This window comes from Cydia splendana, chromosome 5, assembly GCF_910591565.1.
Source record: "Cydia splendana chromosome 5, ilCydSple1.2, whole genome shotgun sequence".
Taxonomy (NCBI): domain Eukaryota; kingdom Metazoa; phylum Arthropoda; class Insecta; order Lepidoptera; family Tortricidae; genus Cydia; species Cydia splendana.
The window spans coordinates 9,542,861-9,567,013 of record NC_085964.1 but is presented as its reverse complement, the minus strand read 5'-3'; the positions used below and the strand labels follow the sequence as shown (position 1 = coordinate 9,567,013).

Genomic DNA, 24,153 nt, shown 5'->3' with positions numbered 1-24,153 from the left:
AAGTGTGACCAGCCCAAGATTTTTTGAATTTCCCGCCAAACATTTGTGTAAAATTTCAGTAGCCAGACTCTATCTTATTAGTTATATCTCAGATGTTAATTTAAATACAGTTTATGAACCATACACAGTGGTTTGATTGTGAACCCACATTACTAAACTCTGAGACGACATTACTAGGCTTATAACTAACTTATAACAAAATAAAAACAGGTAAACAAACGTTACGCATTAAGGTTTCAGATTACACATTAAAAAAAAAATTGAGCATTTTTTCACCTCTTTACAAAACATTTCATATCTCCGAAACTAGAAACCCTCATAAGGTACCTTTTCCCGTGGAACGTCACATCTTGTCATTAACGTTCGCAAATATTAAAGGAGCATAATTTTATAATTATTCGTTTTCTATAGTTAATATAATATACTAATAGGATGTTTTACGTGGATACTCAAAGGACTATCACGCGGCGGGACAGCTCCCTCATAACTACTGCTAGAACCTCTCCAGACCGTGACTCCCTGTTGACCGTCCGTGGAAACTCCAGTGCACATTTCGGCAGCGACCATTTCAATCAGACAACCGTTCGTCCAAAGGGCTCCGTACAAAAGGAACTAGTAACTTTACTCTTCGAGTCGATGCTTAAACACATTGTGGTGTCTTGGGAGGTTATCGAGCCGGAAAAACCTAACTCGGAAATAGATAAGACGATTAGTGAAGTCACTGTTTTCTCTGCTAAAAAGAAAGGAAAAGAGCAACAACCTGGTAAGCAATAATGCTTTAGTTTATAATGTATTATGTATTAGTTAAGCTTTAGTTAATAAAGGTAGGTACACATACACATACACTATTAAAAGGTTCAAAGGTGCCTCGTTCCAGTGTATGAAGGTAGATATATATTGTCATAAATGTATTTTAATTACATATCTATCATTCTCTTTCTTTCTAGCAAAAACTACCAAACTTAAAATCAACAGGTCGAAGTCGGGTTCGGATCCGGTACGGTATTTATAAATAAAGTTTTTAATTTAACCTTTTGAACGCCAAACGGTGCATCCATTTGCCGTGCCACTGACGCCACGGGGGTAAAATTTAGTTTTGTGAATAAATAATGCCAACCTAAAAGTGGGGTGTTTTTCAGTAGGTTTTTCATCAAAAAACGATCGACATCAAATGCCGTCTTTGGCGTCGTTGTCACAATTTTGCGTTGACGTCAATTGCCGTCTGTGGCGTTCAAAAGATTACCTAGCTAGTACCCAGTAAAGTATTAATAGGTATGCACCTACCTATAAGTTTGTTGCAAATGATAAAAGCTAAGTTAGAGACATTCCCTGACATTAGATAGGGTAAAAATTTGGTGTTCAATGATCTGAAAATGAAGACTGAATGTAGGAACTAGTGGGGCTACCGCGAATACCGAAAATCGTCAATTGCGGGCATTTTTCTCTGTCACTCTAATTACGCCTTCATTGGAGTAAAAGAGTAAGATCCCCGCAATTTGCGAATTTCGGTTTTCGCGGTAGCCCCTTAGATTTACAATAAAGCAACGCAACCTCATTTAGTTTGGCCACTGAAAACTCGAAAATCAGTTGCGTGACTATATGTGAACGGCACATTTGTACACTCAGCATCAAAAGTAGCGGATCAGACTATGCTTCAAAAGTCTCTACCATTCTGTAGTGTAATAACTTGAGAAAAAGCGATTTGGCTGAAAAAACAATTATACTGTGACAGGTGCTTTTGAACGCGAACTGTAGAGATATACCATATATCTTATTGGAAGAGTATACCTACTCTTCCAATAAGATATATGGTATATTCTTGGATGCAAGATACTTTTGGCGCATTGTTTCATCAGCTACTATTTATGCTGACTGTATACTCGTCATTGTGTGAGTTGCTTAGGGCAGCCTCGTTGGGTTTGTTAGAATCGTCTCAATGAATAGTATGCATAAACTCCAAATTCTAATTTAAATAAATGTTAATATAAGCCCTCTCCACACTCGTGCGCGAATCGCGGCGCGAAGCCGCGAACGCGAGTGTGGAGTCGATTTTGCAGATCTCGCACGACTAACCACGAGTATGTAGGGGGCTTTACAGTGATGAAAGTTTTGACAAAAATCTTAGTTTTATATTTTCCTATAAGATATTTAATTAACATAAGTGAACGATTCATGAACACATGCTTCAGACAGTAGAACCAGCGGCGTTCTTTCCGTGGTGGTCAGGGCCGGACGAGCGTGTTGTCATACGCTTCAAAAACGGAAATCTGTACGAAGGGAACATTTCTATGAAGTGCATGCATGGAGAGGGGCGGTTCCAGTGGGCCGATGGGACAGTGTACTTGGTAAGTTAAGAAGGTATGTAAGTATATGGCAGAGGTCACCAATTAGTTTCTTCAGCGGTCCGGTTTTTAAAATAAAATGACCGTCGCGGTCCGTTTCTACTTCAGTTTATTAAATATGAAAATGTAATCTACAGCGCAAAACAGGTCGGCCGTCAGAATCTGGACCGCGGTCCGCCATTTGATGAGCCCTGGTTATACAAATGGTATCCAAATTAAACGGACATTTACGGCCGTTTATCTAATAAGATTGTTGCGCCCAAAGGTACCAATTTGACTTTATTGAATTAGTAGGTACTTACTGTTTTTGTATTTTTAGAGACTAATCATTTCATTTAAATAAAATAAAATTATTTACACAAAAGACATGAGTCACGATATACAGAGGTAATACAGTAACAGTACAAATACAAATAATTAACTATTATTCATCATCATCATCATCATATCAGCCCTTTATCGCCCACTGCTGAGCATAGGCCTCTCTTCTAGTACGCCACTTGTCCCGGTCCTGAGCTAATCTCATCCAGAAGTGACCCGCAATTTTCCGGATGTCGTATAACTATTATTTGTCGTGTGTAACTATTATTGACCGAAGCGAAGCGAAGGTCTACGTTTTGACTCGGGCGTTTTGCTTTGTATGTCCGGATGTTCTCCTCTACAGGTCGCAATTCTTAACCGATTCTCGTGAAATTTTGTAACCGAATTCTATGAACCGATAAAAATTTTTTGTTGAGCCGGTTTTTGAAAATTTTTCAAAATGGGAAAGTTGTGATAGCTCGCTCTTATACAAATAGTCGTATCGGTATCATAAGAGTGTATTCTTTTTGAGACATGTTTACAGATTAAATGTCAAAAAATTCAGAAGATTTATTTCGCTGGTTTTGGAGGTATTAAGATATTTAGTTTTGTATGTCCGGATGTTCCCCTCTACAGGTCGCAATTCTTAACTGATTCTCGTGAAATTTTGTAACCGAATTCTATGAACCGATAATTTTTTTTTGTCGAGCCGGTTTTTGAAAATTTTTCAAAATGGAAAAGTTGTGATAGCTCGCGCTTATACAAATAGTCGTATCGGTATCATAAGAGTGTATTCTTTTTGAGACATGTTTACAGATTAAATGTCAAAAAATTCAGAAAATTTATTTCGCTGGTTTTGGAGGTATTAAGATATTTAATTTTGTATGTCCGGATGTTCTCCTCTATAGGTCGCAATTCTTAACCGATTCTCGTGAAATTTTGTAACCGAATTGTATAATTCGATAAAAATTTTTTGTCGAGCCGGGTTTTGAAAATTTTTCAAAATGGAAAAGTTGTGATAGCTCGCGCTTAAACAAATAGTCGTATCGGTATTATAAGAGTGTATTCTTTTTAAGACATGTTTACAGATTAAATGGCCAAAAATTCAGAAATTTTATTTCGCTGGTTTTGGAGGTATTAAGATATTTAGTTTTTACTTGAGAATGAGTAGCTAAATTTCGTCACCTCGTGTAAGAACTATCATGGTGTATTTTGCAAACGTTCGCTTTTTTTGATTGCACGGAAGGTCAGGGTTCGATCCCCAGTAATTACATATATGCTGGGATATAAGTTTTTGTATTTTTTTACACTTATATTTCATATCAATTGTTGTTTTTTATTTTATTTTTTTATTTAAAAAAATTAAAAACTTCGTATTTTTTATTTATCAAGCGCGGGCTAAGCGTATTGTAAGCAGGTTCGATAGATAAGGTTTTAATTCTCAAATTAGATTCTCTAAATTCTTCTAAACAACGGCGCCATACATTTACTCAGTTTTAAGCTCTGCTCGCGAGGTCTACAGCTCACAGAGCCACTAGTTTTATTAATTAGCTTGAATCTAAAATGGGCCCTTCAGGCATTATAGCAAGAATGCTGGCGGCATTGTATCGCAATACTGATACTTTGTGCGAGAAAGCCGCCAACTCTAAAAGTAAATTTAATTTATATTTGTGAGACACTAAGTAAGTTTTGTAGTACTTATAAGGTACGTTAGTTATTTTTTTTAGACAGTACGATTTCCCATAAACACAAAAACTACTGAATTTGACAATACATGTCTTATGAAACTGAATTATCGTAAAAGCGTTCTGCTACGTAGCGTGCTACGGCGTAGGGCTACGAAACAGGGACCGAATACCGGTATATTTTTCATACAACTTAACTGGTACTCAATTTCAGTGTCTTGGTTGTTTGTGTATATGTTGCAGTCAAAAGTGTGAACTGGTCAAAAGAACTTTTAACCGACAAAAACAGGCAAAACTGCTTTTGACTGAGCATGTTGGTCAAAAGTAGTTTTACCTGAAAATCATACCTATTTCTGGCAGCAGTTTCGTTTTTAAACGTAGCAAAAAAAAATAACCCTAACCTACCTATTTCTGCGAGTACTTTTGACTGATAGTAACAGTCACAATTACTATTAACCAATGATTTTCAGGTAAAACTACTTTTGACCAACATGCTCAGTCAAAAGCAGTTTTGCCTGTTTTTGTCAGTTAAAAGTTCTTTGGACCAGTTCACACTTTTGACTGCGACATATATATTTGCACTAAATTAACCGACTTCAATTTCATAGAAGGAGGAGGTTCTGTATTCGGTTGTGGCTATTTTTTTTTTATGTACGTTCACCGATTACTCAGACATCCGTAGTCCGATTTGAGTAATTCTTTTTTTGTTTGAAAGGAGCTACCTCCAAGTTGGTCCCATATTAATTTGGTTCTGTTCTGATGATGGGATCCATGAGGAATTGAGGGAACTCCTCAATTTTTAAAGGCACATGCATGGTGATTTGGGTGTTTTCTTAAGCAACTCGAGTATTTTCTCCCGAAAACCACCAATTTGATGAAGTAGACCTGATGATGATGATTGTTTTGATGATAATGATGATGATTTTTTAAATGTAGTATGTTCAGCGATTACACCGCACCTGTGATCCGATTTGAGTAATTCTTTTTTTGTTTGGAAGAAGTTACCTCCAAGGTGTTTCTGTATTATTTTTGGTTCTGGTCTGATGATGGGATGAGTTGAGGGAACTCCTCAATTTTTAAAGGCACGTGTAAAGTGATTTCGGTGTTTTCTAAAGTAACTCGAGCATTTGCTTCCGAAAACCACCAATTTGATGTAGTGCAACTGTAGCCTTACCACGAGTTTGACATTGACATATTCCTTAACGTCTTCGTAACTTACTTTTTATGCATCTCGCTCGCACTAAAATGTTAGTACGAGCGAGATGCATAGAAAGTAAGTTACACACACGCTAGCGAATATATCAATGTCAAACTCGTGGTATTAAGCTGGTAAGGCTACTGATCGGGGGTTAGGGTTAGGAGTTAAGGGGTCAGGGATTAAGGGGTCGGGGAATGGCGGTTGAAGGGTTGGTGATTCAGGTTCGATGGGTTCCTGGATCAGGGGTTGATGCGCTGTGAGGTTGAGTGATCGGGGGGTTGAGGGATTGGGTCAGTGGCGGGGCGGAGGATGGATTTAGTGTAGTGACAGGAATTATAATTTCCCAGACGGACTCGAGAAAATTCCTGATTACATATTTATTAAAGTAATAGGTACACGAATTTAGTGTTAAACATTATCTTGTTTTTCATTCATGCGTCGCGCTCTTAACAATGTGTTAAAACTAAAAATGGAAAAATAAAAAGTTTTTACAAAAAAAAAGAAAACCGACTTCAAAAAGGATGAAATAAAATATTATCCTTTTTTAAGTCTATGCGTTACCAACTGATATGTTTGAAGTCGGTGCCAAGCCAAGTAGTATCAATACCAGTCAAAAATAATCAGCTTTATGGCTATAAATCCCATTAGAACTATACTAATAACTATTATAAATGTGTAAGTAATTCTGTCTGCCTCTTTGTCGTCTTTTCATGGCTAAACAACTGAACCGCTTTAGGTGAAATTTGGCAAGAAGGTAAAATTCCTTAAATTGTTTTATATTTTGAAATGGACGGAATGGATGGAATAGTCCCCTGGATAAGGGACGGGAAATAACTCAGTCCCAATCCCACACTTGCGTGCTATAGACTGTTCGAGCATTAGTAAGAAATGGTCTTTAAAAGATACGACGGCAAAAAATGCATTTGATTTACACTAATATGCCGACAAACACGGTACGGACTGCGCCAAGAAGGTTTGATCGTGTGTTCTGAGTTGTGTTCTTAAGTACAGTCCACGTCAATGATATGTTTACACTATTGCACCTTACTCCTTTGTAATAAGGCGATAAGTGTAAACATATTTTTAACGTCGACTGTACCTAAAATGAGTTTGTGGTGAAATGACAAAACACGTCCCCATTCTTTATTCATGTTCTCCAACATATAACGAAACCAGTAATTAATTATCAATTTTTTTGAACATGTCTCTTCTCAGAAATTAGAAGGTTTGGTCAATTTTCAGTACTTTGAAAGCCATTTTCTCCTAACAGGTTGAGTTTGGGCAGCTAAAAAAAAATACGTGTCCGTTATTTTAGACTACTCTATAACATATATCAAAATAAATCAAATCGGAGTCGGACAGTTGGGTACCCTTCCTTGTAAGGATACCTGTAAGTAGCTATAAGTATGTAGTTCAATCACCACTCCATTGTTTTTAGGGGCAATTCAAAAACAACGAAATGGTCGGAAAAGGGATGATCCAATGGAAGGACGACACGTGGTACGAGGGCGAGTTCGCGTGTAACCTGCGTCACGGGCACGGATTGTACGTGGACTCCCGCATGCAGGGGTCCTACGTCGGCGGCTGGCACCTCGGCACCAAGCACGGCTTCGGCGCCTTACGCTACCCGGGCCGCGGGACTAACTCGTACGACGGCCAGTGGGATCATGTAAGTGTACAGAAATATGTGTCTTTTGACATTTACCTGTCTTGTGAAGACGATACGTGGTACGAGGGCGAGTTCGCGTGTGTCCTGCATCATGGGCACGGATTGTCGTGGACGGATGCAGGGGTCCTACGTCGGCGGTTGGCACCTCGGCACCAAACACGGCGTCGGCGCCATAACTACTCGGGCCGTTGCACCACCTAAGCCCCCATTCGCACGAGAGCTTTTTCAACGCGCGTTAAAAAAGCGCTTGAATCTACCACTCTAAATTCGATTTAACGACCAAGGCTTAAAGTCAAAAATCCAACAGCGCTTGATAAAAAAATAAAAAATAAAAAAACAAATCAAAATAACTTATAATTCTATATCTTTTTTAAAAAAGGGAACCGCCTTCAAAAAACCAACCCACTGAAAAGCATAAAATAATTTTTATATACCCCACTTGTATCCTTGTCCAGTCGCTATTCGCGTCTTAAAGCAAATTTCTGTCAAAAAGTAATCAATACCTAATAGATATGAGCGCCGATAGGCATTTTGCCGGCGGCGGCGCGCCGGTCAAAATCGGTCGGCGGCGGCGGCGAATCGCGGGGTGGCCTTGAAACACTTTTGATTTATACAAGAGCAATTCAAACCAACATTTTACCGAAAAAACATGTTTTTTGCCATAATCACGCTACAAAGTAAGTGCATTTTTGAATTTCAAGTTAAATTTATCGAAAACTTGCATGAAAAAAGTTTTATATCGCATAATAAAATGTAGGTATGTAGATAAGCAGCAATGCCGCGGTATCAGAGACGGTCTTAATCATGGTGCGGCCTTTTGTGCTAAGTAAAAAATAGCGGGTAGTCTATATCAGGGAAACGTTTTGTCTACAGTCGAAAAAAGAGCCGGAGCGAGGAAAATCGAGCATTATGTCATTAACCAACATCGGCTCAATAAAATCTATGTCAAAACACAATGCCCAAAGTCGAGCTCCACCTAACACTGAAGACCCGATTCCGACGCCTCCTCATGCGAGGCCATAGGCCGAGCTGCAGGCAAGCAGACAGCTTAGAATAGAACGCGAATAAAGTGTGAGCTAGGCTGACGGCTGAACTCTGCAGAGATGGGGTCGGCGGCCTGGAGCGAAAATTTTGCAGACAGTTTGCATTTACCATCGATATTTTTGAGTTATATGAAGCTAAAATACCTTTTGAATGCCTATAAACTATTCAGAGTGGCGCAGTTAAAGATCTAAACTGGACAAAATATATATGATCTGATTCTGAAAGTAGTAGTATCTAACAAGGTCACGCCGATGCCACGCCGATAGCGCAACGTCGGCGGCGGCGGCGCGTGAATTTTGTCGGCGGCGGCGGCGCGCCGGCGCGGCGCTCATATCTAATACCAAATAATAAGAAAATTAACAACCACCCGGGTACTTACTTAGTTTTTGAAGGCGGTGCCAAACCAACAAAAACATTATTTGCTGCTAAATAGAAAAAATAGGAGTAGTTAAGTACCTAGTGCAAGAACTAAATTAATGAGTAAACTATGTCTTTTTTATGCAAGTGCAGCGGTCTTCGTTGTGTAACATTTTGGTTCCCTAACATTTTGGTTTGGCACCGCCTTCAAAAACTAAGTCAGTACCCGGATGGTTGTTAGTTTTCTTATTATTAGGTATTAATTACTTTTTGACAGAAATTTGCTTTAAGACGCGAATAGCGACTGGACAAGGATACCAGTGGGGTATATAAAATTATTTTATGCTTTTCAGTGGGTTGGTTTTATGAAGGCGGTTCCCTTTTTTAAAAAAAGAATTAAAATTATAAGTTATTTTGGTTTTGTTTTTTTATTTAATTTAACTTTTTAGTGATAGTTGTTTTTTGTTATCTATTTTCATTTACTTTATTTTATTTTTTACTTTTTAGTGATCGATACTTCATTTATTTTAGATTTTGTGTGAAAATATTAGTTTGTTTATAGTTAGGCTCTCCATTTAGCTTTGGGCTAGTAGGTACTAGTGTTGGCGATGGCCAACCTCGATGATATTCGCGACGAAACTGAGACGTTTCGGTGCTAAACGATTTGTAAATGTAGGTAGTTAGGTATAGGTATTATGTTTCGTCGTATCGTATTATTGTAACTAAGATTTAGTTTGCCTAAACACTCCCACTCCGACTCCGACTCCGACTCGGACTCCAAATCCGACTCCGACCGACTCCCACTCCCAGTCCGACTCCGACTCCGACCGACTCCCACTCCCACTGCCTGAGATTCTCTAGGTAAAGCCAGGGTTCAGCATCAGTTATATATTGGGTACTGCTCTCCCAAGTGCTCATTAAGTCGTGTCGGATGACCAAAACAGCGTGTGGCCACAGTATAATAAAGAGTACTAACGTACAGTATGGACACTCCCTGCCTCCCGTTGAAAGTGCCGCCCACCCGCTCTCGGTTACCTCTCAGTTACCGGCTGGCAAGGACGCGACGACGCGGTGCGCAGAGCGGAGGCCACGTAAAATATTAAACAAATTTACAAATCTTTTTGCAATGGGCGTGTGTTGTGCTGTGTACGGTTATGGTTACCAGATACAAATTTAGAATTTCCTGACAAAATTCCTGATTTCCGAATATTTTTCCTGACATTGGTATTTTTGACGACGACGACGACGACGGGAGGGGGGGGGGGTCTAGCCGTTAGCGATGGCCACCCCATTGAGCAGATAGCCGCGTCAACTTCTTTGAGTAAAGATTTGTTGAGTGGATGACATTTATTTATTTTTTTTACAATGTTTTTGGATTAATTTAAGTAAATAAAAAGGTACTTTATAAAAAAAATATCACATCAAAAAATTCCTGACATTTTCGTGTTCCGTCCCCATTCCTGACAAAAGGCCAAAATTCCTGACATGTCAGGAAAATTCCTGTCATCTGGTAACCCTATGTACTGTTGTTTAAGCTCTATAAACGACAAAACTAAAAGAAAGTTCTACAAATTCCCATTGGATGAATCAAGGCAAGTACATACCCAGTTATTTTTAAAGTGTTTTATGTTTTAGTAGAATACCAACTTACAATAGGTACTTATGTTTAGTATTTCTTTTACCCTATCTGTTTAAGACCTAAACCTATCAGATCACACTGAAAACATCACAATATCTATATGAACAAAAAATTTTGGTGGCCTGAATTTCCTTACAAAAATTTTGTTACTTCGTTTATACTGATTCAAAATAGGAAACTATTGTATAAATCGAGCTTAGATACGCACCTTACAACATAATACGATTCTTATTTCTTCCTAATTCGCGCAATGAGTTTTGAGTCATTGAGGTCATCGAACTTGACAACAAAATGGCGGGAACCCTAGCCCGTCTTAGGCATCATCCATTAATTACATCACACGAATTTCTAGGTTTTTTGACCCCTCCCCCCTCCTTGTCACACTTGGTCACATTTTGCAAACCCCTCCCCACCTGGTGTGACGTCACATTTTAGGCAATCTTGTTTTCAACGAAATCGGCAATAGGTACTAACTCGGCATAATTTTTTTAATAAAAAAATATTTTAGGTAAAAGAAATATTACTACTTAAGTAATTTTATAACACAAAACCAATTAGGAACGAAAATTACTTCTTAAAACACATTAAAAAATATAAATTAATTTTCGGTTACTGATGAAGTTAAAGTGACGTCACAATGTTAGTGACTCCCCCTCCCCCATGTCACAACATGTCACATTTTCTTGACCCCTCCCTCCCCCTAAACGTGTGACGTAATTAATGGATGACCCCTTATCTCACTCACACAAGCATGGTATGCGTTCACCCACACGAGCTTAGACTGTGTGCGTAGGAACGCGTTTGTTTCATACATTTGACCGCCAGTGTCCGGGGTGTGGTGTGGCTATGTTGCACCAAACCTGAGTTCCACTAGGTAGGGCAAACCTTGGCTTATCGGTGATACATGGTAATTCGGTGATACTGCGTTATAATCTTACACAGTTCTCACCATGAGGAAATGCGAGCTATAAAATCATTGGCAGCTGTCAGTTTTGATGCTTGCAATTGGGTTGGCAGCGATTTAATTGCTTACATTTCAGCATTGTAAGCTCTGCGAAAGATAACAACCCATTATCACCGAATTACCAAGTATCACCGATAAGCCAAGGTTTGCCCTACAGCCAGGGTTCAGCATCAGTTCTATCTTGTAACGCCGTACGTAGTTAAAGATTGGTTTTTTCGAAGATACTCGGAACGCAAAAAACAGTAAACATGTCGTAAAAGCAAAGCAATTTTCGCAGTTCACACCTCAACAATCCATGCACATAATTTATCAAAATGTTAGAGGCCTAAAGCAAAGCTACAAAACTTAAACATTTTAGACGGTGTACTGCCATCTCGCCGAAATATTTTTCGCCTAATTTCACTTCCCAACCAACTTATTGCAGTACTTTTAGTTGGCAAACCAATGCTTAGCATATCATTATTTAGCATAATTTTTATTTAATCACAGTTTTATTTAGCACATGTTCATTTTACCACAATTTATTTAGAAAAATAGTCACTAAGCAAATGTTTTATTATACCTAACTACTTATTTACTGTTAAATAACGTTTGCCCAAATTGAAACTTTGCATACTTACTTACTTTTTATTTGATCACAATTATATTTACTTAGCATTTTTTTTAAGACCCGTAAAACGAAACTGTTCCCAGAGATAGGTAGGTTATGGTTATTTTTTTATGACCCCAAAAACGAAACTGCTCCCAGAGATAGGTAGGTTAGGGTTATTTTTTACACGACTGCCCATCAAAAAAGAGTGTATTGTATTCAGGGTTCATGTTTGTATGTGAGTTTCTATTATTCCACCATAACTTCTGAATGCCTCAACCGATTTAGATGAATGATATATCATTAGAATCTTTACGTCGTCCCGAGTAACATAGGCTATGTGACGTCATAATAAAATAAATATGGCGGACACATGAATCTAGTATTAAACTGGATTGGGCATGTGTGGTGGGGATAACTGACAGAATGGGATAGTCTTACGTATCTTTCAGTAGGAGTAGCAGAGAAAGCGCTATTATTGTTTGTCCTTATCACAGTCTCACATATTTTTTGTTCCCCACCTTTTTTTTAGTATGGATAATGGTGGGCAACAAATAAATTCGACCAATCACAGTGTCGGATTTGCGTATGTTTTGTCCCTCACGGAGGCACGCGTATACCACTTCTATACGAACCTACCTTCTATGGGCGGACATAATACATAATATTGCGTGATGTTTAGAAAAAAAAATCTTGCAAACCTATCGAGTGGGGCCTCAAAATGAAGAGCTTTGAAAGACGATTTAAAATATATATGCAACATACGCGTTTAAGTCTTATTTTGGTAGAATAAGGATTCAACAACATAACATAACATAGACAATAATAAAAGTATCTAAATACGAAGGCCGAAGGCCGAACTTGGCGTAGGGCGCTGAAAGCCCGAAGCGTCCGAGAGAGGCGTACCTTTACTTATAGTATTTAAACACAGAACAATGCAATGTTACAAGTGTCTAAATGCGAAGCCCGTAGACCGAACTCCTCGTAAAACCGAAGGCCCGGAGCGTCCGACGGGTAGGTACGCGCTTTCTACAATTTCCCCTAGTATCTTAATTGGGAAGACGCGATTCCACGCGACGCCGAACAACGAGCTGCGGGAGGTTAGTACTCGTGAAACTCGGTCAGACATTTAAAGAAATTGCAGGAATTGCTGCATCCCCGCGACTCACCCCTTCGGCCTTACGTGGAGCTCGGTCTTCAGCCTACGTATTTTGATACATGTACAAAGGTTCTGTGTTTCACCACTAACGTCCCGCATCATGGCCTTCAGCCTCGCGTAGAAGCGCGCTTCTCTTGAACGTTTTGGGCATTCGGCCCTACGCACAGCTCGGCCCTCAGCCATCTATCGGGGCTACCTACCTATATTTGGGAGCAGTTCATCATTTGTAAGTAGGTACTAAGTACCACCACTTAACGATGTTAGCGTCGCGTAGACAGGATAATGAAATGCAATCTGACGCATATGATTGTTGTTTGATTTGTTGCTAGCAAGGTGCTATTTTGTCGAAGGCCATGTGCGTCGTGCTAAAGTCGCATCGAAGGTAATTAATTGGGTCAATAACTTTTTTAGTGAGAGTTAAAGTTATGAGCCTTTGTTGTGGACCTTCAAACCTTCATGGACATGTTAAAAACGTCTACTTCTTTTTAAGAAGCTATATCGTGAACACATCCACATATTATCCACAGAAAAGACGCCGGGCGTATTCCGGAAAGGTGAGCTTAATTAAAAGGTCCCAGTCCCAGGAGCTAATATCCACATAAAAAGAATTTTGTGGATAAACTAAATGCCCGGGTAATCTTTATAAATCATAGTTTTAGTTCGTTTAGTCACTAAAATGTGTAAAATAAAATAAATTAATTAAAAACACGACTGCTGAGTTTTAAAGCGAACTGAAAAGCTAAAAATAATGTTGATACCTATGTTAGTTACATAACTTTATGAATCTAAATTGGAATGTAAATGTACATTCACGGTCATTCACAGTAAATACGAGGGGTTATGCACATTTATGACCGTGACTGCAGGTACATGTGCATTTAATTTCAATTACAGTCGGGGGACCTTTTGAATGAGAGAATGCAGTAGGTACATATCAACATTATTTTTAGCTTTTCAGTTCGCTTTAAAACTCAGCAGTCGTGTTTTTAATTTTTTAATTAATTTATTTTATTTTATGACCCTAAAAACAAAACTGCTTCCAAAGATAGAGTCTGGCTAGCCAAAAATTGTTGACAGATATTTCGTTGTTGTATCACCAATTGTCTATGATTTAAAAGAAAAGCTAAAAGTCAGTTGTCAATTTATGTCATTCATTCAAATTGTTTGCGGTTTATAGGGGGTTTATTTTAAATAATATTAATAATGTCTATACTGGGTGAGGTTCGCAAACTATTATTTAAGCTCTTAAATAATTACGACAATGTGCGAAGTCGACGTGTAGCGTTGTATAACGAAAAACTGCAATGTTTACATCTCCTAAACAAATTTGGAGGTTGGTGCTCTATAAATATTTTGATACTTAGCATTTAGCATATTTGGCATAGTACTTATGTATTTTTTTGGTGATGGATTAATATTACGGTATTATCGAGCTAGGTCTTATTTAAACTACATTTCATTTTTCGCCTTGTTACAATGGTATATGGTGAGAAAGTGTTAACATATGTGTTTATCGTTGACTGTACTTTACATAGTGGTAGAAATTATGTGAGCTGACTTTGAGTGCACGTCAACGTATATTTAACTTATATCCATCCTTAGGTACCTTACGTCTGCACAGAAAATCAAAAATATTTTCTAGTAGGTATCAAAACTATAATTCCTACTACACAAAGTGTGACCAGCCCAAGATTTTCTGAATTTCCCGCCAAATATTTGTGTAATATTTCAGTAGCCAGACTCTAGGTAGGTTAGGGTTATTTTTTTTTATGACCCGTAAAACGAAACTGCTCCCAGAGATAGGTAGGTTAGGGTTATTTTTTTTTATGACCCGTAAAACGAAACTGCTCCCAGAGATAGGTAGGTTAGGGTTATTTTTTTTTATGACCCGTAAAACGAAACTGCTCCCAGAGATAGGTAGCTTATTCACAATATTAGGCGAAAATAATGTATGCCTAGAGTCTGGCTAGCCAAAAATTGTTGACAAATATTTCGTTGTTGTATCACCAATTGTCTATGATTTAAAAAAAAAGCTAAAAGTCAGTTGTCAATTTATGTCATTCATTCAAATTGTTTGCGGTTTATAATGGATTTATTTTAAATAATATTAATAATGTCTATACTGAGTGAGGTTCGCAAACTATTATTTAAGCTGGTAAATAATTACGACAATGTGCGAAGTCGAGGTGTAGCGTTGTATAACGAAAAACTGCAATGTTTACAACTCCTAAACAAATGTAAACAAATTCGGAGGTTGGTGCTCTATAAATATTTTGATACTTAGCATTTAGCATATTTGGCATAGTACTTATGTATTTTTTTGGTGATGGATTAATATTACGGTATTATCGAGCTAGGTCTTATTTATACTACATTTCATTTTTCGCCTTGTAACAATGGTATATGGTGAGAAAGTGTTAACATATGTGTTTATTGTTGACTGTACTTTTCATAGTGGTAGAAATTATGTGAGCTGACTTTGAGTGCACGTCAACGTATATTTAACTTATATCCTTAGGTACCTTACGTGTGCACAGAAAATTAAAAATATTTTCTAGTATCAAAACTATAATTCCTACTACACAAAGTGTGACCAGCCCAAGATTTTTTGAATTTCCCGCCAAACATTTGTGTAAAATTTCAGTAGCCAGACTCTATCAATACATTCGACATAACAATAAAAGACATTTAAATTGAAACATGACCAACTAAATATTATGCCATACAATAATATTGTAAATAATCATTTGCGACATGTTATATATGCGAAACATTGGTTTGCCATCTGATAGTTTTGCCAAATGTTACTATGGGAAAAATAGTTTGGGAAGTGATAATTAGCCATACAATTTTCGGCCACATATTAGTCAACCCTACTTATAACGAATTCTCAAAGCTGCGAGCTGATATAAAACAGCGACTGATCCATACGTACGATACCTATATGAATGGCCTTCAAGCCATCATTTGTCATGACCCTTGTGCATTTTGGAAACATGTGGGGTCCCTAAAATCAAAGGGTGGCTTCGAGGCCTCTGTTATCTATAACGGAAAAGAATATATTGGCAGGGAGGCAGCTGAAGGTTTTGCAAATTACTTCACAAGCGTATTCCTACCTAATACTCCTTTACTTGATCACAACGCAGCCAATAACAACGATGAGTCAAAGTCTGCAAACTTTGTGGACATTGATTTTATTACCCCTCAGGACGCGTGTAAGCTGCCATTAGGCGCTTGAAGCCACGAAGTTCTGTGGGGCCAGACAATATTCCTGCATTTGTGATTAAGGGATGCATCGATTTTCTTACCCTTCCTATTTATCACATAGTAAATTTGTCTTTATCTACCGGAATGTATCCAAGCAAGTGAAAACTTACACGTGTTACTCCTATCCCCAAAACCAAAGATACTTCCCGCGTGGAAAACTACAGACCCCTCCATTCTGTCTTCTTCTGCAAAACTGTTTGAATCTATTCTGCAGAAGTTGATTTCTCCCCAGATTAGACCTTTTTTATGCGACTTACAGCATGGATTTAGATCAAAGCGGTCAGTCGAGACCAATCTTTTAACTGTTACAAGCATTATTTCTGAGTACCTAGGAAAACAGGTTGACGTTCTTTACTTTGATTTAAAAAAGGCGTTCGACAAAGTCGATAACGATGTCATGCTCAGTAAACTGGCTCACATTGGTTTTTCTCCTTGGCTTCTCAAACTGTTTGCTAGCTATATGCATAATAGGCAACAATTTGTAAAGCACGGATGTTTCGTATCCTCCATCTATCCAACAAGGTCAGGCGTCAGTCATTTTAGTCAAGGCTCTATTCTTGGCCCGCTTTTATTTGGAGTCATGATTAATGATCTTGAACTTGTGCCGAAACACGCAAGATGTCTTATTTATGCCGATGATTTAAAGCTTATTTGCGATATAGAAGGAGAGGCAGATTGCGAGGCAATGCAGGCGGACATAGAGGCTGTAGTCGATTGGAGCACAATAAATAAAACTGTTTTTTAATGTTTCCAAATGCTGTGTTTTGTCCTATACTCGCTCATTGAAACCACTTCACGCCCAATATTTGCTTGGATCCGAAATAATAACTCGCGTAAATACTATAAAAGACCTCAGTGTTATCTTTGATACCAAACTTAGTTTTCGTGATCATATTGAGGCTCTGGGTTGCCGACTGTTTTAAAAGGCTGGGATTCATCATTAGGAATGCTCGCGACTTTAACAACCCAAAGGCAATTAAATTACTTTATACAGCCCTTGTTCGGAGTAAGCTTGAAGCCGCTAGCATAGTGTGGAGTCCCGCTGAAAGTACGCATGCCTTGCTTCTAGAAAAGGTACAGAAGGCATTCCTAAGATTCCTGTACAAAAATGTTTACAAGTGCTATCCATTTTTATACCCTACTAAATTTTTGTTAGGATCCCTGGGATTCAACTCTCTGCACTTTATACAGCCCTTGTTCGGAGTAAGCTTGAAGCCGCTAGCATAGTGTGGAGTCCCGCTGAAAGTACGCATGCCTTGCTTCTAGAAAAGGTACAGAAGGCATTCCTAAGATTCCTGTACAAAAATGTTTACAAGTGCTATCCATTTTTATACCCTACTAAATTTTTGTTAGGATCCCTGGGATTCAACTCTCTGCAAGTGAGGCGTAACCATAATCTTCTGGTAGTAGCTTGTAGAACTTTGGGCGAAGATTCCGACTGCCCTGACCTAGTGGCACATATAGTGAGGCTCTCTGTGCCTTTCCTATCCAAGCAGGAACTTAGGCCTAGACACCATAACCTTCTTGCAGTTCCAGCAACGCGTACTGCAGCACACTTAAAATATCCTCTCATTCGCGCTCAAAAATTTCTGAACGCGTTTCTGTCATGGGCTCCTGAAAGTGATTTGTTTGCAAGTCAATGGGCATGTGTATGTAGTATCTGTCTGAAGTATTGCGAGGCGATGGATGGTAGTGGTATTTTATAAAACTGTTTTTGTAAAGCGTTGTGTACCGTAGCGTATAAGTTAATTCTAAATTGTACAGTGATTTGGTTTATACTGTCAGACTGTATACATTTTGTTTGAACAAATAAAATAAAATAAAATAATAAAATCTTGGGTACTGTTCTCCCGAGTGCTCATCAAGGCGTGTCGGATGACTATTTTGCACCAAACCTGAGTTCCACTAGGTACAGCCAGGGTCCAGCATCAGCTCTATCTTGGGTACTTCTCTCCCAACTGCTCATCAAGGCATGTCGGATGACCAAAACAGCGTATGGCTATGTTGCACTAAACCTGAGTTCCACTGGGTACAGCCAGGGTTCAGCATCAGCTCTATCTTGGGTACTGCTCTCCCAAGTACTCATCAAGACATGTTGGATGACCAAAACAGCGTATGTCTATGTTGCACTAAACCTGAGTTCCACTAGGTACCGCCAGGGTTCAAAATCAGCTCTATCTTGGGTACTGCTCTCCCAAGTGCTCATCAAGACGTGTTGGATGACCAAAACAGCGTGTGCCTATGTTGCACCAAACCTGAGTTCCACTAGGTACAACCAGGGTCCAGCATCAGCTCAGCTCTAGGTATACTAAAACCGTCTCCAGAATGTAACAAACACTTTTCTGAAAACTGCATCAAAATGAGATAATCGCGGACAAACATACATACACACATACATACATACATACATACATACATACATTCATACATACAAACATACGGGTCAAACTGAGAACCTCCTTTTTTTTGAAGGCGGTTAAAAAGCGCCACCGCTGTCGTGTGAATAAATACACATGTATCCATTTGTGTCATTCAAAGGCGTTTATAACGCGCGTTGTAAAAGCGCCCGTGCGAATGGGGGCTAACTCTTAAGGGGTCTACTGATTACCAGTTCACCGGACGATATCAGCCTGTCAGTTAAACGCAAAATTTGACAGCTCCGAACAACTGACAGGCTGATATCGTCCGGCGAACTGGTAATTTGTGGGCTCCTTTACGACAGCCAGTGGTATCATGTAAGATACATAATGATGCCGATTCTGATTTAACCATTTGTTACGGTTTCACTCTCCAATCACTGACGCTAATTGGTGCATGTGGAATGCAATAAATACCGTGTCATGAGTCATGAGTCATGAAGCTATCTCGCTCGCACACATTGGTGCCCGTGAAATGCCTAATGGCGACTGGCAAAGTCATATCATAACGTCGTAGCCAATAGGTAAATCAGAATCGGCCTCATACATGGCTGTTGACATTATTTTATTTTATTTTATTTATTTATTTATTTAAGGCTGTCATATTTAAAAAAAAGTGTTTTTCCAACCAGAATGTAAGACATGGAGTTGGATCACGCGAATACTCCCATGATAGTGGCTATAATGGAGATTGGGACGCTTACATGAGAGAAGGGAAAGGGTTGATGATATGGCCTAACAATGATGTAAGTTTATCGCAGAGTGCTTACATAAAATAATAAAATAATCCAGCCTATATACGTCCGACTGCTGGGCACAGGCCTCCTCTCAAGCGCGAGAGGGCTTGGGCTATAGTCCCCACGCTAGCCCAATGCGGATTGGGGACTTAGTGCTTACATATCATATCTTAATAGATATTATAGAATTCGAGGTAGGTACCTTGATATTTCTGTAACGATACCTATTGTTTATTGCTTGCCTTCTTGCCTACCATGTATGTATCTACATAAAGTTAGACCAAGAAAAGTCTGCAGCGATTTTGATAGCCCACGCAGTGCAAGTGTTATTTACACGTCATAATTTCATAGAAGTTTGACGTTTAAAATGACAATTGCACTGCGTGGGTTTTCAAAATCTCTGCAGACTTTTCTCGGTCTGACAATATCTATTTACAAAGGTACAACATTTATCGCGTACCTACTTACTAGACGTGTGCGCCGATTAAAAAATGATCGGCGGCGGCGTTTGCAAAAAAATCGGCGGCGGCGGCGTGAAATCGGCGTGACCTTGACTTTCAGGTTTCTTAAGAAAAATCATTAAATTGTTGTTTTTCTTGAAAATTTGATCAATCCAGGTTGCTGGTCAGAGAACTATACGTTACTACGTATAGTTTTGAATAGGCTGTGAGTAAAATAGGGTTTGTAAATCAATATAGGATAGGTATAATAGCTTGCATTAAGGGGTAAACTGGTCAATGTCATTCGATCCGATCGGTAACCCTCCATTTTCTCATGATTTCCATGGCTTATCGTATTATTTAAAAACGTCGTACTTTAACACACCAAATATCCTTAAAATTTGGCATAGTGACACATGACATAGTGACACACTGCTGAGGCTTCCTTTTACCGGATACCGAATAGTGACATTGCTTGATTTCGGAGTAAACAATTTGGATTTAAGAAACAGTCACGGTCATAATCGTATTCGTTTATTATTTTAAAACAATCAACTGACTTGCACGCGCACTCATTTCGAACCTAGAAATGAGTCCGCGCGAAAGTTTACAAGGAAACAAGGCAAACCTGCACAATGCGCACCTGAAACACCAAAATGAAGATATAGTTCCGCCGGCCGAATATTCGGCGGCCGGATACCGAATATTCGGCCGATGGTCAGGCTGAATATCCAGTATTCGGTATCCGGCCAAACAACCATCCGTTGCATCTCTAGTATCTTCTTTCTCGTTTTCTTATTACTGAGGATCACGACCACATGTAATTTGTCTCCATTTCGTGCGGTCATAAGACGTGTGGACTGCACGATGCAAACTGCCGCAAGCTCACCGACCTCTTCATAGCGTTCGTCCATCTCACAGATGCTCCAACTCGAGCACGTTTGACATTCATTCGGTCTAAATTCATGTGTTTCTCCACATCATGCGTTGGATAATATGTCCAATGAATCTAAAGGTTCTCCCATAGCATGTTGTGAAGAGCTGAGTGTCGATATTGAGCTCTCTGAGAATGGAGGAATTTGTTCTTCTAGCTGTAGCTTCTAGCGCCAACCTTTGCCACTTATTGAGGCACCATGATTCGGCAACCATACTGGAATATTGAAAAGATGACAGCTCGTACCAAGCGCACTTTAGTTGGACGTCGAATACCTCTGTTCTTCCAGATCTTGTCGAGGTTAGCCATGCCAGCTCTGCGGCGTATCTCGGCGATGCAACCACCGGCATTATTTATTAAAGAAAGATACTTATACAAACTAGCTCGCTTTTTCGTAATCGCCGAGTGCGTCGGTAACTGGCAGTATGTTTGCCCTGTCTACTACCATTACGTTGGTCTTGGAATGGTTGATCTTAAGACCTCTCTAAAACTTTCATCTTGAATTTTCTTCAGAAGAGCCGCCATTTCGATGAATTTCTTGTTGCCATTTCCAGCCTGCACATTTCTGCGGGGCAAGCATTTGCTCTAAACGCCAGATTGACAGTGAATCTGCAGAGTTGTCACTCTTTGTCTCTTTTTCTATTTCTCGACATTATTAGCACACGACTTTTTTAGAAAACTCAGGGTCTCTAGAGTTTTCGGACATGAATGTTCTCAGATTTTTGCTGGACTCCACTACATGAGCCCTGTGTTTTCGTTGCCTAGTTAATTGTAAGTGTTTTCATGACGGAGCATTCTGCCTTCGTATATGGAAACAATCCTTCTTTTCATATTATCGCTCCCTCATCTTTCTTGACGGTGAATACTTAGGATTACTCAGTCTCTTTAATTGGTGTGTCAAATGACCTTTGCAACTGGCTATTCTGTTTCATTTAATTAATAATTGATGTATATTTGACAACTGTAACATATACAATACAAAAAGAAACATATTGTAATCCAAATACCAACTTGGAATTGGTAATTAACAACACTCAAGGTCACGCCGATCATTTATCGGCGGCGGCGGCGTGGCAAAAGAGCCCGGCGGCGGCGGCGCGCCGGCGCGGCGCACACGTCTACTACCTACCTAGTACCTACCTAACATTTAATACTATTTTATAGTTATATAGCGGCGATTGGAGAAACAACGTTATGAGTGGTTTCGGCATTTACATCTGGGATATATACTTTAACAACTCGATGTCTATGCCGTCGATTAATATGTACCGTGGCGAATGGCTCAAGGGCAAACGCCATGGCTACGGGGTCCTGAACTTCGGCTACAGTTTGGGTTCGCATTACAAAGGCGAGTTTAAAGATAACTTAAAACATGGAACCGGTAAATTAGTCACTAATACCGGTCGGACATTTCGACATAAAGCGTTGTTCATTGATGATAACCTCGGCCCCCATGAGTCAGATAATGAAATCGAACAGCACCGCTACGCCCAAACACTTCGGAGTACTCATCCCAAACTACCTCATGTCCAGAAACCAATTGATTTTAACATAAGTGACTCCAGCATAGATCTGATTTATCACGTCCATCAGGCTCTTAAGAATATTGATCGAGAAGCCGAAATAAGAGCTGCTATCATCGCTAACTTCATAGAGAACAACAAATATTATCTTGAATTAAATGGCAATACATCTGTCAAACGCAAAGATGAAATGCCAGAAGAAGCAAACTTGAATATCGGAGATTTAATAACTTTTGAGGAAACATCTCTTCGCAAAGCTTTACGATGTTATGAAACAGAATTAAGGGACATCTACTTTATATATGCAAAAATATGTAATACAAAAGAGATTAGTTTCACTCCTAGTCTTATCCGCTTGTATCTTTGGCAGCTGTATTTTGATTGCAAGATTCATGAGAAAGGTTTAACGCTAGTCCAAATAGATAATATATTCTTCAATAACCCTGAATGGATCTCTCGATCTCCTCACAACCCTTTCGAAAAAATACACTTTTGGCAATTTCAACATAGCCTCATTACTGTTGCGAGCAAGTTGTACGCCAAAACAACATTTCCGGGACCAAAACCAGATACGATTTTAGCCAGTGCGTTTAGAACATTCATGGATAAAAATGTTTTGCCAGGTTCAGTTTGCCATAAAGGTATGTATTTTACAACAAAGCCGGCCCCAAGAGCAAAATAGTTTGTGATGAAACTTATACTTAGGTATTCGTAATTTGTAAATAACTATGTACCTATGCACAAGTAACTCGTTCCATAAGTAAGAATAAGAACCTAGTTATGGAAAATAACATAGCGGTAATTCAATACCCCTTAGAGTAGGTATACTCTGACGAGGCATCAGCTTGACATGTTAGTGGGACAGTAGGTAGATATACCTAAAGTTGATCTAGATGATACTTATGATGATTTTGTTGTATCTTACAGGCCACCTGGTGAACGGCTCTGGCTCATATGTGCCCCTGAAAGCCCTGTACGCACTGTACCGCAGCCTGGGCGAGCCCCACACTGTCCGCACGTTTCTGTGCGCGGCACTACGCCCTCACCATGACGTGGAGCACCCGCAGCCGCCTATGGTCGAAGCGCCCGATGAATGCCTTCCGATTGGACGCAACAGCTACGTTCATGATGATGATATGATATTCACCCTTGGTAAGTCTTTTTATCTAATCGAATAGCTTTCAAAACGTTTAGTTCTGCTAATGCTAAACTAAGCGTTGGCGAAAACAGAAAGAAGCGCATAAAAGCCAGTTCAGGCGGGACAATGTTTCGCCAATATGATTTAAAAAATGGTCCGATCAATACAGGCCGTGCGAACGCAAAAGCCAAATTGGCTCGCTGATTTCGACCGATAAAATGGACGGACGCAATAATACCTACCAATTTGTGACGAATATTTAGGTACGTATTTGATTTTCTTTTGGGGGCATTTTTTAACCATAAATCTAAAATTGGTGATTCAAATTGGAGTTTGAAGCCAATTTCAATACTGATCAAATCAGTCAATTTGATCATCCCGTCTGGACTCCACTTAACTCCCAATAAAACTAAATTTTGTTTGCAGAAGGAGATAATATTAAAGAATGTCCGGATGAAGACTTAAATGGCGACACTCAGCTAAAGCTTTTTAATTTTGGCAACCTGTCCTGCAAAATGATTCTAAAAATATTTGGTAGAATATTTCCTAATGTTTTTGGGAACAATCAAATATTGAATTTGGATGTCCAAATAACGTTTTACGAGTTCTTCGAAGCCTTCATCTCTTGTGCCGAGGAGAGTATTCGGCTAAAGGAAGAACAGTTCAAAGACGCCGGTGCACAAACTATCTTCATGCCGTTAGAAAATATGTATAACTTAAAAAAGTAGATGTAGATAATCTTCGTGATGAG

At 39.2% G+C, this 24,153-nt stretch overlaps 1 protein-coding gene across 1 annotated transcript; it reads left to right on the top strand.

Annotated features, from left to right (window-relative positions):
* The first annotated feature begins 389 nt into the window (after positions 1–389).
* LOC134791103 (radial spoke head 10 homolog B-like) lies at positions 390–24,153 on the top strand. The gene is made up of 8 exons (XM_063762136.1): positions 390–763; positions 948–997; positions 2,190–2,345; positions 6,964–7,194; positions 19,263–19,376; positions 21,906–22,905; positions 23,192–23,416; positions 23,829–24,153. The coding sequence occupies exons 1-8, from the start codon at positions 433–435 to the stop codon at positions 24,128–24,130; spliced, it is 2,409 nt and encodes an 802-aa protein (XP_063618206.1). The 5' UTR covers positions 390–432; the 3' UTR covers positions 24,131–24,153.